Source organism: Kogia breviceps, chromosome 19 (assembly GCF_026419965.1).
Source record: "Kogia breviceps isolate mKogBre1 chromosome 19, mKogBre1 haplotype 1, whole genome shotgun sequence".
In the NCBI taxonomy this organism is placed as follows: domain Eukaryota; kingdom Metazoa; phylum Chordata; class Mammalia; order Artiodactyla; family Physeteridae; genus Kogia; species Kogia breviceps.
Window position 1 is genome coordinate 644,294 of NC_081328.1, and position 16,218 is coordinate 660,511.

Consider the following 16,218-nt stretch of genomic DNA (forward strand, 5'->3'; position numbering starts at 1 on the left):
TAAGAGTTTCCAGAGCCCACTTCCTGTGCCAGTAGCCTTCGGGGTTGCCACAGTTCGTACGTCGGGTTATTGGGGGGCTCCCAGGAAGAGGGTGCCTTCGGGCCTGTCGGAGGCCCCTCCCCGCCCCAGAAAAGATGAGGCAAGAGAGGGAGGAATGCTGCCCTTACAAAACCTCTGTCTGCTTGTGCGCCGCTCCCGTGGGGACAGAGGCTGTGGTGGGTGTTTCTGGACTCACGGGCATGGCTGGGTCTGCTGTTGCCATTTTCAGACAGTCTGAGAAACGGTTGGAGCAGCAGCACCTCTGGGCGCCCTCCCATGCCTGTGGGTTACCTGAGAGCGGGCTGTCCTGCTGTGTGTCCAGGCTCTCCAGGCCTGTGGACGGGGTTTCGGGCGCTGATGAGTTGAAGGAGGCTCTGCACTGGTGGACGGGCTCCTGCCTCTGTCTTCACTTGAGCTGTGCCCGTGCCAGTGAGTCCTCTCCGCCCCAGGCCGCCCTCCTTCTCACAGGTTCTTTGTTCCCTGTTTGTTTGCTTGCTTGGATGGCAGTGCAGGGTGGCAGGTACCTTCCTGTCCCCTGACGACCCTAGCGTTGCTCACTGGAATCTGGAGGTTCTCGTTGTCACCCAGCTGTGGACGCCAAGTCTGCCCTGTTAGCCCTTTGCCCCACCCCCGGCCCCAGCAGACCTGAGCTGCTGCCTTGTGCTTCCCTCTGGACGCTGTCTAGCATGTTCTAGCTCGCTTCCTACAAACCAGGGGACCAGCTCATTGTCCTTGGAAACTTTTGTCCCTGTCTCTTTGACTGAAGTTTCCCAAATCAAATCTGCCTGGGCAGGGGTGGCGGGGTGTGCGCGCAGAGCACAGAGTCACTTGAAAACGTAGGTAGCGAATCCCTGCACCCCCCAACCCCCCACCCTCTTCCCTAGACTTGGCTTTCTTAGCTTAGACTTGGCTTTTCTTGGCTTTGGGAGAAGGACTCGTTAGTTTACATTTCCTGTGGACTGTGAACCCATGAATGTAGGAGCAGTTTCTTATTTATCTCTGCTTCCCCACTGCCTTACATAGACCTTTGTAAATGTTTTTTTTAACCGCTTTATTGAGATAATTCTTCACATACCATATACAATCGACCTATTTAAAGTCTACAGTTTGATGGTTTTAGTGTGCTGCCAGAGACGTGCAGCTATCATCACAGTCAGTTTTCGAAACCCTGTAGCTGTCACTCCCCGCAGTCCTTCCGTCCCCTCTGCCCTGGGCAGCCCCCGTCTGCCTTCTGTCACTGTGGATTTGCCTTGGTAAATGCTCTTGTGGAACGTTACCCACTTCCCAGGCTGCTAGAGCACTTGTTTCTTGCCCTGTGCCCTCTACTGGCCCAGGCTTCCCACCTTTTAGGACGACCTGCCCACCTGAGATGGGTCCCCTTTGGGGTGATCCGTATATGGAAGGCTTGGCCAAGTGAGGTGGATGCTGGCAGGCTCCCCGAGTAGACGTTTGTTGAGTGAATAACGATGCTGATTTCGGGCCAGGTTCTGAGGGACTTGTGCCAGTCGCAGGTCTCCCGCTCTGCCCCTTTTGAGGAAAGGGCAGGAAGGTGTAGCTCATAACGTGAAGTCGCCCCAGAGCCCTGCAGCCAGAAACGAGGAGGGTGATGTGCGATCAGAGCCAGACGGAAACGGAGGAGACACGGCCCTGGGGTCTAACCTCCTGATTTTACAGGTCAGGGAACTGCAGGCCCAGCGGCCATGTGGGGGAGTCACCTGGCCAGGGTACACATGGGGTCGCCTCCCAGCACTGACCTCTCCGTCCTGTGTGCAGAGAGAGGCCAAGTGTGCTCGCATGCCTGGGGGATGGCTGGCTGCCGCTGGTGTTTGCTGAGAAAACAGACCTCTATTCTCTTTGCTTCTGCTTTCCCAGGCAGCATTTCATTCCACACACCCCATGGTCCTTCTGAGTCATGTCCCTCTAACTCTTGGTTGCCTGCCAGCACCCACTCCCCTGTTGCTTTCTTTCTTTTTTTAATGTTTTTTCCTGCCTATAGACATTAGTGTATCTTTAAAAAAAAAAAAATTATTTATTTATTTATTTATGGCTGTGTTGGGTCTTCATTGCTGCGCGTGGGCTTTCTCTAGTCGCAGTGTGCGGGGGCTGCTCTTCTTTGTGGTGCGCAGGTGTCTCACTGCTGTGGCTTTTCTTTGTTGTGGAGCACAGGCTCTAGGAGTGCGGGCTTCAGTAGTTGTGGCATGTGGGCTCAGTAGTTGTGGCGCACAGGCTTAGTTGCTCCGCGGCATGTGGGATCTTCCTGGACCAGGGCTCGAGCCTGTGTCCCCTGTGCTGGCAGGCGGATTCTTAACCACTGCGCCACCAGGGAAGTCCCCCTATGTTTCATCTATGCCAGTCTCGCTTCTTTCCTTCAGCCCACTCCATACCCCTTGCCCGAAGCCCTTCTTTCTGTTCACAGGGAAAAGCCAGTGCTTCCCCTGGGGGCTTGAGGACCCTGCAGAAGCCAAGAAAAGAGGCTCACGCCCCCATGCCCTGTGACCTCTGGCAAGTGACCTTCCCTCTGTGAGTCACAGACTGCACAGCTTTTCAAAATGAGGTGGTGTGACAAGGCCTCCCAATTTGGAAATGTTGAATAAAAAGCATGCTAAGAGGACCCCTAGGGCTTACCCGGAGATAGTCTATGTGTGTAAATAGCAGGCAGAGGGTTTGGGCTTTAATTTGTGTTGCTGCCCTCCAAAGGGCAATGGACACATTGGCCTGGTTGTGCCTTTCCCAGCCCTTTCTCAGGAGCTGGGTATGGCTAAAAAAAGGGAGGTGGAGTCTGAGTGTCTGTCTTTATCTTTTAGCTCCTATTGGACTCCTACTGCCAGTGTCTGGGGGGATGGGGGGGATGCTCTGCATATAAGAAATATAAAAATAGCCAGCATTTATTAAGTTCTTTTAGGCCACATGCTGTGCTCAGGTTTTTTGTTTTTTTTTCCTCATGAAATTTTTTTTTTTTTTTTTCGGTACGCGGGCCTCTCACTGCTGCGGCCTCTCCCGCTGCGGAGCACAGGCTCCGGACGCGCAGGCGCAGTGGCCACGGCTCACGGGCCCAGCCGCTCCGCAGCACGTGGGATCCTCCCAGACCGGGGCACGAACCCGTGTCCCCTGCATCGGCAGGCGGATTCTCAACCACTGCGCCACCAGGGAAGCCCCCTCATGCAATTTTTGAGATAATTCATATACCATAAAATTCACTCTTTAAAAAATATGTATATATATATATATATATATATTTATTTACTTACTTGCTTATTTTGGCTGCTCCGTGTCTTAGCTGCAGCATGTGGACTCCTAGTTGTGGCAGGCATGCGGGATCTAGTTCCCTGACCAGGGATCGAACCTGGCCCCCCTGCATTGGGAGTGCGGAGTCTTACCCCTTACTGGACCACAAGGGAAGTCCCAGAATTCACTCGTTTAAAGCATACGATTTAGTAATTTTTAGCGTACTCATAAGTTCATGCAACTGACTCCACTGTCTAATTCCAGAACATTTTCATCACCCCCAAAGAAACCCCATACCTGTTAGCAGCCACTCCCCATTTATTGCTCCCTCCACATCCTGGCTACCACTCATCTGCTTTCTGCTTCTATGGATGTCCTTATTTTGGACCTTTCGTATAACTGGTATCATGCGGTTTGTGGTCTTTTGTGTCTCTTCTTTCACTTAAAGCATAACGTCTCTAAGTGAAAGGTTCAGCCATGTTGTAGCATGTCAGTACTTCGTGCCTTTTTATTTCTGAATGACATTACACTGTTTGGATGGACCACGTTTTCTTTATCCATTCATCTGCTATGGACATTGAGGTTGTTTCTACCTTCCGGCTATTGTGTATAGTGCTGCTGTGAACGGTCATGTCCAAGTTTTTACATGAGCACCTGCTTCCAGTTTTCTTGGGGTTGTATATACCTAGGAGTGGAATTCTGGGTCCTAGGGATTTCTAAGTTTAACCTTTTGAGGAACTGCCAGACTCTTCCCCAGTGGCCTCACTGTTTTGCATTCCTGTGCTAGGCTGTGTTTTACTTGGATTGTCTCTTCAATCCTCACATAAGATTCATGAGGTGTAGATACAATTATCATCACTCTCACCTTTCAAACGGGAAGATAGAAACTCGAAGGATTTTCAGCCCGAGGTCATACAACCAGTGAGTTGATGATTCTTTGGCCAGTGCTAGTGATGATCGCTAAAGCAGTGTCTCTGCTCCCAGGCCCTGTTCTGTACCATCAGGATGAGGGGCTTTGACTGTGCTGGTCACATGATATCTCTAGTGCCTGCACATATTGGCACTCGCATGGTTATGAAGAAAATGCCGTCTTCCCCTGATCCTGGTGGCTTGATCAGAAACTTGAGGGGAGGTATCTGTTTCTTAGGAGTTCCTGTATTCTCCAGTGTTTCAGACGCCTGCTGGGTTTGCATTCTCCTCCCCACACCAGATGCTGCAGACCTGCCAGGAGGCTCTCCAGCATCTCTCTTGGCAGCTGGGCCTGGGGCTGGGGAATGGGATGCGTGGAGTGCATGGAGTGCGTGGAGCAGAGGTGGGTTCTTTTTCCAGCGAGCGCTTGTCAGCCTGTCATAACTTGACCGTTGAAACTGTCCAAGGCCACTGATGACCTGCCCTCCTTTTTCTCCTCCAGGCAAAACCCATTTATGGTGGCTGGCTGCTCCTGGCTCCAGATGGGACTGACTTTGATAACCCAGTGCACCGGTCTCGGGTAAGGGCATCAGAGTGAATTCTTGGGGTGGAGAATTCACCAAGAGAGGGGCCCACCTAAGGCAGATTGACCGAGTGGAGGATGGACATGGGGGGCTGGATGGTGGATCCTGGGATGGCGGATCAGCAGGGAACCCTACCTGTTTGGTGAGCTTGCAGGTCCCAGTAGTTAGGCCTCTCCCTCCATTCAAAAGAGATGCACTCGCATGGTGCTGCCTGTTTTGTGGGTCAGCTCCTCTCTAGAAACAGTTAAATGGAAAAGACCTAAGGGCATTTCAGCGCACATTTGCATTATGCTGATTAGGCGCCGAGTTCTTTCAGGGCCAAGGTTCTGCTTCCTGTAGCCCCCTCTTTCCCCTCCCTTCCTCCCCAGCTGGGACCTCAGCAGATGAGCAGGAGTGAGGGGAGGCAGGCCTTCAGGGCCACCTCTGCTTGCGTCCCGCCTCTCCTGGGCACCCAGCCCCGGGTGGGTCCTGCTGGACACAGGCTACTGCTCGGCCAGGTCTGAGCTGGAGCAGCGAGATGGTCAAACCAGCATCGTCCCGGGTCAGTGGCTTGTTCCTCTGTCAGGGAGTCCCTTTGGATTTGACTCCAATTAAAACACGCTTTCTTTTTCCGCACGCTTTCCTCCAGGCACTGCCGCCTGCCCGCTTCCCATCCCCTGCTCCCCCGAGGGCCTCTGCCCTGCCTCTGGGTCTCTGCTGCCCCCAGCCTGAATGTTACGCTCTGGGGTGGGGCCTTGGTACCCCACAGAACTTGCTTTGTATCTGGGGTCTTTGGGCTTCCTTCCAGAATGGGTTTTAATTTTAAAAACAACAAATAGGAGCCTTGGAAATATTTCTCGGGAAGAGTCCAGGTGGCCCAGCCTCTACAGGTCCTCTTTGCAAGGCCATGTGAGTGCCCTGTTCCTGCCACCCAGGCGTGAGGACAGCCAGGGAGACTGTGTTCCAGTGGCTGCAGTAACCAGGGAGCAGCCCTCTTTCCTCTTTTGTATTTAGGTCACACAGAATTGCCATTTCCAGCTTCTGATGGGAAAATCATTATTATAAATGATATAATTCTGGCCCAAAGCAAAGAGACATGATATTCTAGTTAGTTCTTGTGGCCTTATTACCAGTAAAAGTATGAATTTTGTTGGGCTTTTGGAAATGCTGAAAATAGGTCATGGATGTTCATGATGATTTTGGGGCTTTGGGGACCAGCAGTCTCACGTTCTAGACATTTCCCCCCCTCCCCACAAAACGGAAGGGCCTTTCTTTTCCACTGTCAGTGCCATTGGACCTCCATCAGCCCCTGGTGGCCTGGCCTTTGGGTGGAGGGCAGTGAGGGGGCAGGGGCGCCCTTTGCTGGTCACTCCCTCCCTGGGCGTCGGAGTTGTTGCCACTGGCCTCCCTCCTCAGTTTTGATTTTTGTTACTTCTGTCCTCCTTCTGTCCTCCTCAGTGAATACTGGTGCCCGGCTGGCTTTTTCCCTTTTTCAGCCTCCCTGTGGGTCATTGGAACAGCCCTTTTATACCATTTTTCCAGATTTTTTCAGAAGTGGGGAATCAGTGCTTGGCCTTCTCAGGTTATCCCATATCATGTCAGGTAATTCATCAAATTAATATTGACCCTGTATTAGTAATAAGCCCTGTGCTGGGTACATAAAGAACACAAAAAGGTGACCAGACATTGCCTCTGCTCCTTTTTCTGAGGAGCTTGCAGATTGAAATAGATAGGCATCTTTTAAGATCTCAGTGATTGGGAACACACTGGGTGGTTTGGGCCTCTCCACTGGCCCAGTCCTGGCTGACGAGGCACTGTTCTTCGACCCCTGGGCCCCAGAGATGGAAGCTGTGCAGCCAGCATGCCTCAGAGGCAGGCTTGTCAGGCGCAGGGGCTTGGCAGGTGGAGACGGGCCAGAACCCTCCCGACACCCTCTGTGTTCCGTTGCAGAAATGGCAGCGCCGGTTCTTCATCCTCTACGAGCACGGCCTCTTGCGCTACGCCCTGGATGAGATGGTGAGTGTCCTCCTCCGCCCCTCTGCTGCCCCAGCCTTCGCCAGGCCCCTTCGTCACGGTGGCGCCGGCCTTGTTGTGGCAGCTGTGCTCTTGCTTCGGCTTCTGCTCGGGAGGCTGGAGGTGTTGAAGCCCATGAGGCAGCTGGTGGCAGCGGCCCTCACAGCCCCGACCTTTGCCTCGAGCCACCTTTAGTGGCCACGGGTGAGAGTCACGGTGAGGGAGGAAGTCACTTCTGTTCAGGGTGGTAGGAGCGCCTGGTTAGAGAGAAGCAGAGGAGGTTGCGGGCCCACGGGAGCAGGTGCGGCTGCCCTGGGTGGGCGGGGGCCGGCTGACCCCCGCGGATCCGTGCGTAGCGCAGGGCTCCTGTCAGGTCCGTTGTTGGCGTTGGTGTCGCTCATCGTATTTGATGTTCAGAGGTCTCCTGGCCACAGGGTTAGTGTTCTGGTCACTAAGCCAGGGTGTGTGGACTCCGTCCTGCTCTGTCACCCACCTGGTTTGTTTCTTGGGTTGGATGAGTATTTACCAACCAGGTAGAATATTCTGGCTTTTCTTTTTCCACCCATTTTGTCTCCTGACTTTTTTCTAAAGGAGATCGGTCTCTCCTAACTAATCTAAAGTATGACTGAATTCCAAGCTTTACAAAGGATTGAAGGTGGAAGCTTTGAGTGCCTTTTCCTGTTCCGTTGGCGTGTGTGTGCGCGTGCGTACCTTTGTGTGGGCAGCATTGTTAAACTGGGACTGTCCAAGAACATCCGTTCACACCGTGTAAGACAGGTCGACCCCACCTCTTTCAGAGTTCATTTCCTTGCTGCAGGGCTGAGAGCAGGGTTCTGGAAGTGTGAGCAGAGCACCTTGTAGTCTGTTGGGACACTTGGATGTTCGGTGGTTATCACAGCTGATAGGTGACCAGGCCATCGGTGTTTCCGTTTCCATGTGGGGTCTTAATCTTTGTGATGTGATGCGTTTTCCATTTTGTTTGTGGGACAAGTTAATGGGTATGATATCTAGGAATGGAATTAATAGGTATGATACCTAGTTCTGTGTTGACTATTGCCTCATGGGTTCCTTCAAAAAAAGAATTTTCTTCTTTTTCGTTCTTTCTGATGAGCATATTTGTACAACGCGGATGGTCCACGGAGGGTTTTTGCCTTGGAAACATCTGTGGTCCAGAGTAGTTTGAGGTGACTGGGTTGGTACCACCGGTGATGGTAGAATTTGCTAGAGGCAGGAGCAGCGGGGTGGACTGACCTGGGCACGTATCTCCTTTGGTGATTCAGCACTGCCCTCTGTGTTCTCCTGACTTGGCCGTAGAGCCGGCAGGTGCCCTGGGGCGGGAGCTGGGCTCCGACCTGCCTGGAGGTGTGCTTTGTCCTCCCTGTGCCTGTCTGAGTGCTGTTAAGCCCTGCAAAGACTAGCATAGAGAAGGGGCCTTGGGGGTCACTGGGTGGCATCCAGACTGGGCCGGGCCAAGAACCAGCCCAGAAAACAGAATTCCCTGGACTCGGCTTGGAGACTGATTCTTCTGGTCAGGAAATCTTTCTTCAGGTCCAGCTGGGTCCGGTATAGTCCATGGCTCTCTTCAGCTGCACGAGCGTGAGGGCGGCTGCTGGGCACAGAGGCACCGCATGCGCTGGTCCGAGAGCTGCTCCTGCATGACTGGGACTGGGCGCCTTCCGGTCTCCCCACGACCTGCCCGTCCTGTGCGGCTCGGGCGGAGCTGGGACGTGCCAGCCATGGAGAAGAAGGAAGCCGGGGAAAACCGGGGCTTCGGAGAGGGTGTTCGGGGTGCCCAGAGTGGAGGGATGGGCCCAGGTCACTCTGGCAGATCCCCGTGGGGATGAAGAGACTGACCGGTGCTGCTGGCCCGGACTGCAGTGCAGGAACACGGCCTCCCGGGGGGAGGGGGCATCATTTCTGTGAGTGGCAGGAAAGAGAAGCAGTTGTGTTGAAATACCTTCAGAGCGACGTGGTTTTCCCTGTTGCGCTAGGAAGGCCCCGCGCGGGACGTTCTGAGGAAGCCTCCGGGCCGTGCGCGCGAGGAAGCTGCTGAGCCCAGCGGTCGGTCGTTGCTGGCGGCCGTTGCCATGGGGGCTTGCGGGTGGGCTCCTTCTTGTGGGGCTGGAGTGGCCTCTCCCACCCCGTGGTCTTCGTCAGGCCTTGTTCTTTGTGGCCACTCCCCAAGCCAGAGGCCAGTTTTCCTGAAGCCTAGACTCCCACCTCCACCTGGAGCAGAACACCGTGTGTGCAGACTCGTGTGCGAACCGAGTTCCAGCCGTGCCAGCATTTTCCCCTCTGAGTACCTAGAAGTGGAGCCGTGGTCCTCAGCTGGGCACCTTGTGCCTCCCGGGGCTGCGCGGCAATGTCTGGAGTCATCCTTGAGTTTCACAGCTGCCCGAGGGTGCAGAGGTGCTATTGGCACCTAGCGGGTGGGGGCCAGGGTGCTGCGCATCGGAGTGGGGTGCCCGGGGTGGCCCCGCCGCAGAAGGTGGCCCGGCCCCAAGTCCACAGTGCTGGCCTGAGGGACCCTGTGTGACCTGGTCCGTGGCTTACTTTTTTTTTTTTCAAGTAAAAACGTTTGACTTGCTGCCATCCCGGTTCTCAAAAGCTTCAGAAGGCCCTTCCCCTCAGATTTCCTGGGAGTGAGGGAGGTGATGGGCAGGGTTAGCCTGCTGGCTGGGATGGTACATGCTGGGCCTGCTCCTGGTGGAGAGGGCTTTCTGTGGGGAGTTCTTGCACATCAGGCGACCACAGGGCCAGCAGAACTGCTTGGTGGCTCTCTGCTGGGGAGTGGCTAGGCACCGCTTCCTGTGGCAGCTCAGGGCAGTTCAGACCTCTGTGCCTGTATAATAGGCCCATCTCGGTGTTGGTCTCCAAGAGCAGCAGCTCTGTGCAGCCGGTAGCCACTGCTGCCAAGTTTAGCCTTAGCTCTCCTCCTTGCCCCGCCCGCCCCATTCCTCCCCAGAGAATCTATTGCATGTAGTAAATTAGCATTTATGGCTGGGACCTTAACACTTAGTCACAATCTGTTTCAAATTGTTATTTGGACTTTTATACAGTATTACTATTTGTTTTCATTCGCTTAAATGTTATCTTACCTACTGGATGGTACCTTTTTTCTTCAGTGCTGGGCCCCTGATAGTTTTTGGATACTTTTTGGTACCTTCCTATTGTCTGACCTGGGGTTTGGGTAGCACAGACCTCGTAAATATTTGTTGAGTTGAAATAATCAACTTTGTAAATGCCTTGATGCAGGATTTCTGTTTCAGCGTGGGGAGGAGGTGGGACCTGGGCGCTCCTGGGAGAGGGATTACATGCGTTTTGCATCGAAGCTCTTAGTGGTTCCTCAGCAAAAGGGAGAAAGCGCTCCAGAGCATAGGGTGGGGACCCAGAGGGGCATTGTGGTGGCCAGGAGGCCCGAGGAGGAGGGCTGCAGTCCCTGGGTCAGCGCCTGCCTGGAGGGCTGTTTTGAGAAGCCCTCCTGCGTGGGCTCTTCTGCTGGGTCTGAGACCTCAGGCTAGTCTGGCTCCAGGGGTGACTGTTGCCTTTCTCTTCCAGGCAGCTCTGAGATGGGACTAACCTTCGGGAGTCACTTTTCCTTTTTTGGGAAATTTCTTTCTCGATACACCCACATACCCTGTAACTGTTGGGTGTGGAGGAGAGGCAAATTGCCCAAAAAAGGAAAAAAAAAAAAAATCCCAAATGCACGCCGAGGTGAGGTGGGCTCAGGGCAGCCTCACAGACAAGTGGGAGCCTGAACAGTTTGGCTGCGCCTCTGTTTCTTCAGGAGTGGACAGAGTGAAGAATCTAGAGACCCAGGCTGCTGCCTCTCTCTCTCCTCTGCTTTTGTTTCTCCCGCTGTGCTCTGCCTGTTCGCATACCAAATTCTGCCACTTTCCTTGAGCTTTGGGGGACTGAGCTAAAGCTAAGGTTCTGGGGTCACTAGAAGGCTTTCCTGAAGAAGCTCCCCATCCAGAGAGGGATCCAGGGCCCCGAGTTTCGGGTGGAGCCACTGGGCTGTGAGGCTCTGGGGCTCCGGGGGGGGGGGGGGGACTGTGCCCGATGAGCTCTGGCAGCCTTGTCTCTTGATTTCGTCTTCTCTTCCTTTTTCCTCCTGGAAGGCAGGCAAAACACGTTTTGTTGTTGTTGTTGTTTGCTTTTAAACTGTGGTAAAATATGTGCAACAGAATTTAGCATTTTAGCCATTTTTATGATTATGGTTCAGTGGCATTAAGCACGTTCACATTGTTGAGCAGCCATCGCCACCCCCCGTCTAGAACCGCTTTCACCTTCTGGGCTGAAGCGCCCTCACTGCCCACCCCTCGCCCAGCTCCCACCACACACCCTTCTGCTTCCTGCCTCTATGGACTCGAGGACTCTAGGGACCTCCTGTAAGTGGGATCGTATGGTATTTGTCCTTCTGTGTGTCTGGCTTATTTCACTTAGCATAATGTCCTCAAGGTTCATTCATGTCAGAGCATATGTCAGAATCTCCTTACTTTATTTTATTTAAAAAAATTATCTATCTATCTATTTATTTATTTATTTTGGCTGTGCTGTGTCTTAGCTGTGGCATGTGCGATCTAGTTCCCTGACCAGGGATTGAACCCGGGCCCCCTGCATTGGGAGCACGAAGTCTTAACCACTGGACCACCAGGGAAGTCCCAGAATCTCCATATTTAAGAAAAACAAAATTCTGGAAGGTCTAATGCTGTTGAACTCTTTCTGCTCTGAAACAAACTGACCCTGGGTCTTTTCCTTTGTGGGAACTGTGCAGAGATTGTACCCATGCTTCCGTGGCAGGTGTGTGGGGTGTCTCCCCCCTCCTCTGCCCCGAGATTCCTAGAAAGTCAGGACAGACCAGAGCTTTGTGCATATTCACGGGGGCCATGCTGCAAGGGCGCCAGTGTGCTTCACATCCCTGCACGTAGTAGGGAGAACACTTTTAGCCCTTGGGTAGTGCCTTGTATGAGGGCAGCCGTGGGTTTGTCAGCCCCCTAGGAGGAGATGCTCTAGCCTGAGCAGTCTGTGCTCGCATGTGAAGTGGTGAGCTTGGTCTGAATGCTCTTCAGAGGATGCTGAATTCTAACAGGTTAGGGTTCTGGCTCCTTTACATTTTTCTTCCTGTAGGACCAAGTCCTGGAGGTTGCTTTGATCCCAGGACCTTTGCCCACTTCATTCTCCATGAATTTGGGCCCCAGGGGAGCATGGGGAGGGACTCACCTTGGCCCTGCTGCCAGTGGGGACTGTCTTTGAGGTTCTCTCGCTCCTCTGCAGCTGAGTCCCCATCGCATCCCCTGCTCAGAAACTCCTGAGGGCAAGGCCCAGGTAGCCACAGTTTAAATAACCACTCCCTGCGATTTTAAGAAGCACAGACATTGGAGAAGCCCTGCTTTAAGCACTGGCTCTCCTCCCCGTTGCTTGGAGCTTTCCTAGGTAGGCCGACGCGTCTGAGTCATTGGTAACCACAGTGGCTGTTGTGTCCGTAGCAAAGGGCCGTGGGGGGAGGACACACGGCCAAAAGAAGGTTCCTCTCACGGTGACTCTCACAGCCTATTGGGACCCACGTGGACACGTGAAGGTTAATTACCAAGCCAGCCGCAGTGCGCACTCTCTTAAGGGCAGTGGACGGACTGGGGAGTCAGAGGAGTCTTCTGGGAGGAGAGAGGGGGCCTTGGCCACCATCCTGCTGGTCACAGGGTTGGGGCGGGGCCGCATGCTCAGCCTGGTGCTCTGTGTTTGCCCTTCAGGCACGACCTCTAACGTGATGGTCACAGCAGTATTGCTTGACAGATACTGTTACTCCGTTTCACGGAAGAAACCGAGGCCCCGAGCGATGGTGGCATCACTCAACTTATGAGTGACAGAATTGGGGTTTGTGAACTGGTGAGACACCTCCTGGGCTGTGTCTAGTGATGGGCGGCTCTGCATGCGGTGTGGGAGGTGGCGCTGGCCGAGGGCCAGGCTGGCTCTTGGCCTCCTGCCCACCCCTCGGGTCCGTTTGTAGCCACAGACTGGCAGCTCTAGGAGGTTCTCATATGCCTTCCAGCTCACTGAGCTAAACTAACTTCAGGCCTGCAGTCCGGGTGTGTGGACGTACATTCAGAGATGTGTAGAAGTCAGAACAGTGCTCAGCCCCGTGCCCGTCCGAGCTGCGGAGAAGCTTCCCCACGTCTGATGTTTTCCGGATTAGTCTCATGTCTTTAGATTTATTTTTAAACCCGTCATGTGTTTGGCCTGGCTTCGGCCTTCGTACTTTTCCACGCAGTTTCAGCCTCAGTTTCACAGAGGTACGCCTGCTGTGTCAGGGTGCCGGGAACCTGAAGGGTGTAGGGAGAGAGCGTTGGTTTGGGGTCCAGTAACTAAGGGTTTGACCCTGGTTACGCTCTTTCTGACTGAGCGTCCTTGAGCAGGGCCTCCTCCCTGCCTGATTTCCCTCCACAGAAACCTCGTGGTGGTGTTGGGCCCACAGTGAGCCTGGGCTTCCTTCCCTCCCCTCCTCCGCTCAGCTGCTCTTCTGCAGTCCTGTGCTTGCTGTGGTAAAACTGGTAGTTTTAAAAAATAGCTTTGAACTTGGAAGTGTTCTCATCCTACTCTAGCCTGTGAGCAAGATGCGGGCGGTTACAGAGCGGAAGCCATTCCCGGGCCCTACAGATGCACCACGTTCTACTGGGCCCTCCCAGTGCTGTCACAGACAGGTTGGGAGACCTCTGTCTTTCAGTGGAATTCTGCACAGAAACTTAACACAAGTTTTAAAACTGATACAATCTGGCACTACTTTAGTTGAAATTGTGGGATAATCCTACCCCTCCTTTACCACACCCCCCAGCTGCAGAGAAGAATATGGCCTGATTGGACAGACCTCCTTCTGAGGTGGAATCATCTGGGTGTCTGAAGGCCCAGTCCACTAGCCTGCATGAGCAAGACACCTCTTCTGTGTCGACCATTTAATTAACTTAGTTTTCCAAAATAATGAACTTTTAAAACAACATTTGCAGAAGTGGTAAGTGCTTTGCCAGTGTTGCCTGATGTGTGAACAACACCCATCTTTCAAGGTAAACTCTGAGGCCTCTGCAGGGGCTGTTGTTCGTGAGGGAAAGTGGAGAGTGGCTCTCCACTCTCAGTGGCTCAGCCTGGGAGAGCTCAGGAGTCATGCACCCACCGGGCTGTGTAGAAGGTGATTCCAGGGCGTTGAGGTGTTTTACCCCTGCCTGCTTTAATTTTCTAGACTTGGGGGCTGTAGATGAATTCCTTACCCTGTCTTTACTTAATCATGACAAACTACACATCTTTTTCACCTCTTTGGGAGGGATGTTGTAGCATTTAATTCCTTAATGACTCTTACGTATGTTGCGGATAAAATAGAGTCTGTAAATGTGTATTATGTATGCAAGGGCTTCCTTGGCTGGAGGTGTATGTAGTCTCTTGGGGCGGGTGTGGGTGACAGCATGAGGGGTGGGTGCAGAGAGGACCCTGAGCTCTGCCTCTGCGCTCCCTGCAGGCCGCTTTGCCCTAGAGCATGAGCATCTTTGGGTCAGCTTCAGGTTACTTGGAAATGTTATAGTGAGTGAGCAAGGAAGGGCAAGATGAACCCAGTTGGGACTGGGAACTCCTCCCAACTGACAGCAGAGCCTTGTTGTCAAAAGGTCAGGGGTCAGCGGTGAAACTCACAAGCGTCACATGCCTTCTTTCCTCAAGTTTGACTCACTGGGACGCAGGAGACTTCACCCATTAGACTGAAGCATCCCTGTGTACAGATGTTGTTCCCTGGAAACTGGTGGCCGAACTTTAAGTCCTTGCCTGCGCTCCCCTCCTTTTTACTGAGTTGAGGAGGAGCTTGGAGACGCAAGCTTGTTAAGATGTCTGAGCCTGGTGTCTGTTGGAAGGTGCAGCTGCCTCTGGTAGCTTTTTGTTGTCATTTACCACTCTGCATGCTGGATTGGGTGACACTTCTCAGTATGGAACAGCTGGGGGATGGAGGCCATCAGCAGTTAACTGTGGGGCTGTTTGGGATGAAGAACAGAGGTTTCTAGAGATGACCTGGTCCAGATGTCCATTTGTGGCTGGGGAAACCCAGTGCAGGAGGCGCTCAGTCAGTAGGTCTCGGGCAAGCAGTCAGGTTCCTGGTTGCCTAGTCCCGAAGGGAAGGGCTAACTGTTAACATGGGGGGCCTGAGTCTGGGGCAGATGTTCTGTGCTTTCAGTGTTAGGGTCTGTCACCTGGTGGCCTGAGCCTTGTAGAGGAAAGAAGTTAGATAAGAACGCATGGGAATGAGTGGCTACAGAGGGTCAGGTGGAAGGGAGCAAATACATACCTGCCAGGTGGGCTAGGAAGGCTCTACAGGTAACCCTGAATCATCCACAAGAACCAAGAGGAGACACAGGCACCACTCCCAGGTGGGTCCAGGTCAGACCGATCTCCTTCCTCTGTCCCCTGTCCCCAGGACGCACATTTCCATGTGGCTCTCCCTCTACAGGGCAGTGAGCCCCTCGAGGCAGAGCCTGCTATTTGCCTGCATATATGGGACCTTAAATAATACACGCGGGTGTGGGAGACGCTCGGCACCTGTTGGCTGACCAAGTGGGGAGTCGGTCTGCTGTCCTCCTTGACTCTGGCGCTGAGTCTCTGTCGTAAACGGTTAAGAAGGCCACCCCCGGGAGTCCTCCTTCTTTGACTTTCAGACCAGAGTGAGAGGACTTTGTGACCGGGTTGCCCCGTGAGTGCCTTTCTGTGTTACTGGGACCGTCCCGTGTACTTCCTTCCTTCCCAGTTACCTGAGTGCTGCGTCAAGGACAGCAGGCTAGGGATCAGCTGCCTGCCTGTGTCCGGTGCCCGTGAGCCTAGTGAGAGCCCACGGTCTTCTCTCTGCTTCCCCCAGGGTGCCCGCAGCTGCTGAGGGGACACACACGACTCACGAACAGAGGAGGCTGCGGGCGGTTCTACGTCCTCTTGTCCGCTTGGTTCCCCTGTCCAGCCCGCTGCACGCGCACAGCTCTTTCAGTGGTGGCAGGAGGTGATGGGGCGGTTGGGGCAGCAGCTCTGTTGAGTTGGGGGAGGGAGTTCTGTGGCCCTCACTGTGCGCTGGGATAGCAGCTGAGGCCGGGCAGTGGTGGGTGTCCCTGTTGGGGGTCTTCAGAGCTGTGGGTGGACTTGTGTGGCAGCTGTGACTGTGGCCTGGAGGGTGAGCGTCTGTGGTAATAATGGGCTGGGCAGGTCTGCTGTCATGCAGAGACAGGAGTGACTTCGGGTTTTAGGAAAGTGAGCAGCTGGGAATAATTGGTTAGGAAGCTAATTGAGTGGCAGCAGGGAGAGAACTGTCCAAAACTGGGTCATTTTATGCGAGTCAGCGACAGAAAACATTTGGGGTCCAAGAAACAAAGCCAAGTGACTGGTGCTGGTGTGTCCACGTGTGTGTCCACGGTGCCCACACGCGCCTGTGCAGGGCTGGACGGCACGAAGCCGGGGTGCG

The 16,218-nt window shown here is 53.8% G+C and overlaps 1 protein-coding gene across 10 annotated transcripts in view; it reads left to right on the forward strand.

Annotated features, from left to right (window-relative positions):
• The window catches only part of MPRIP (myosin phosphatase Rho interacting protein), a 135,275-nt gene that overhangs the window by 26,195 nt on the left and 92,862 nt on the right, over positions 1 to 16,218 (forward strand). For all 10 annotated transcript variants that reach the window (XM_067021089.1, XM_067021090.1, XM_059048856.2 and 7 more), the window contains exons 2-3: positions 4,676 to 4,753; positions 6,687 to 6,752. In XM_067021089.1, the coding sequence (XP_066877190.1) occupies positions 4,676 to 4,753; positions 6,687 to 6,752 (144 nt within the window). The remainder of the gene's footprint in view (positions 1 to 4,675; positions 4,754 to 6,686; positions 6,753 to 16,218) is intronic.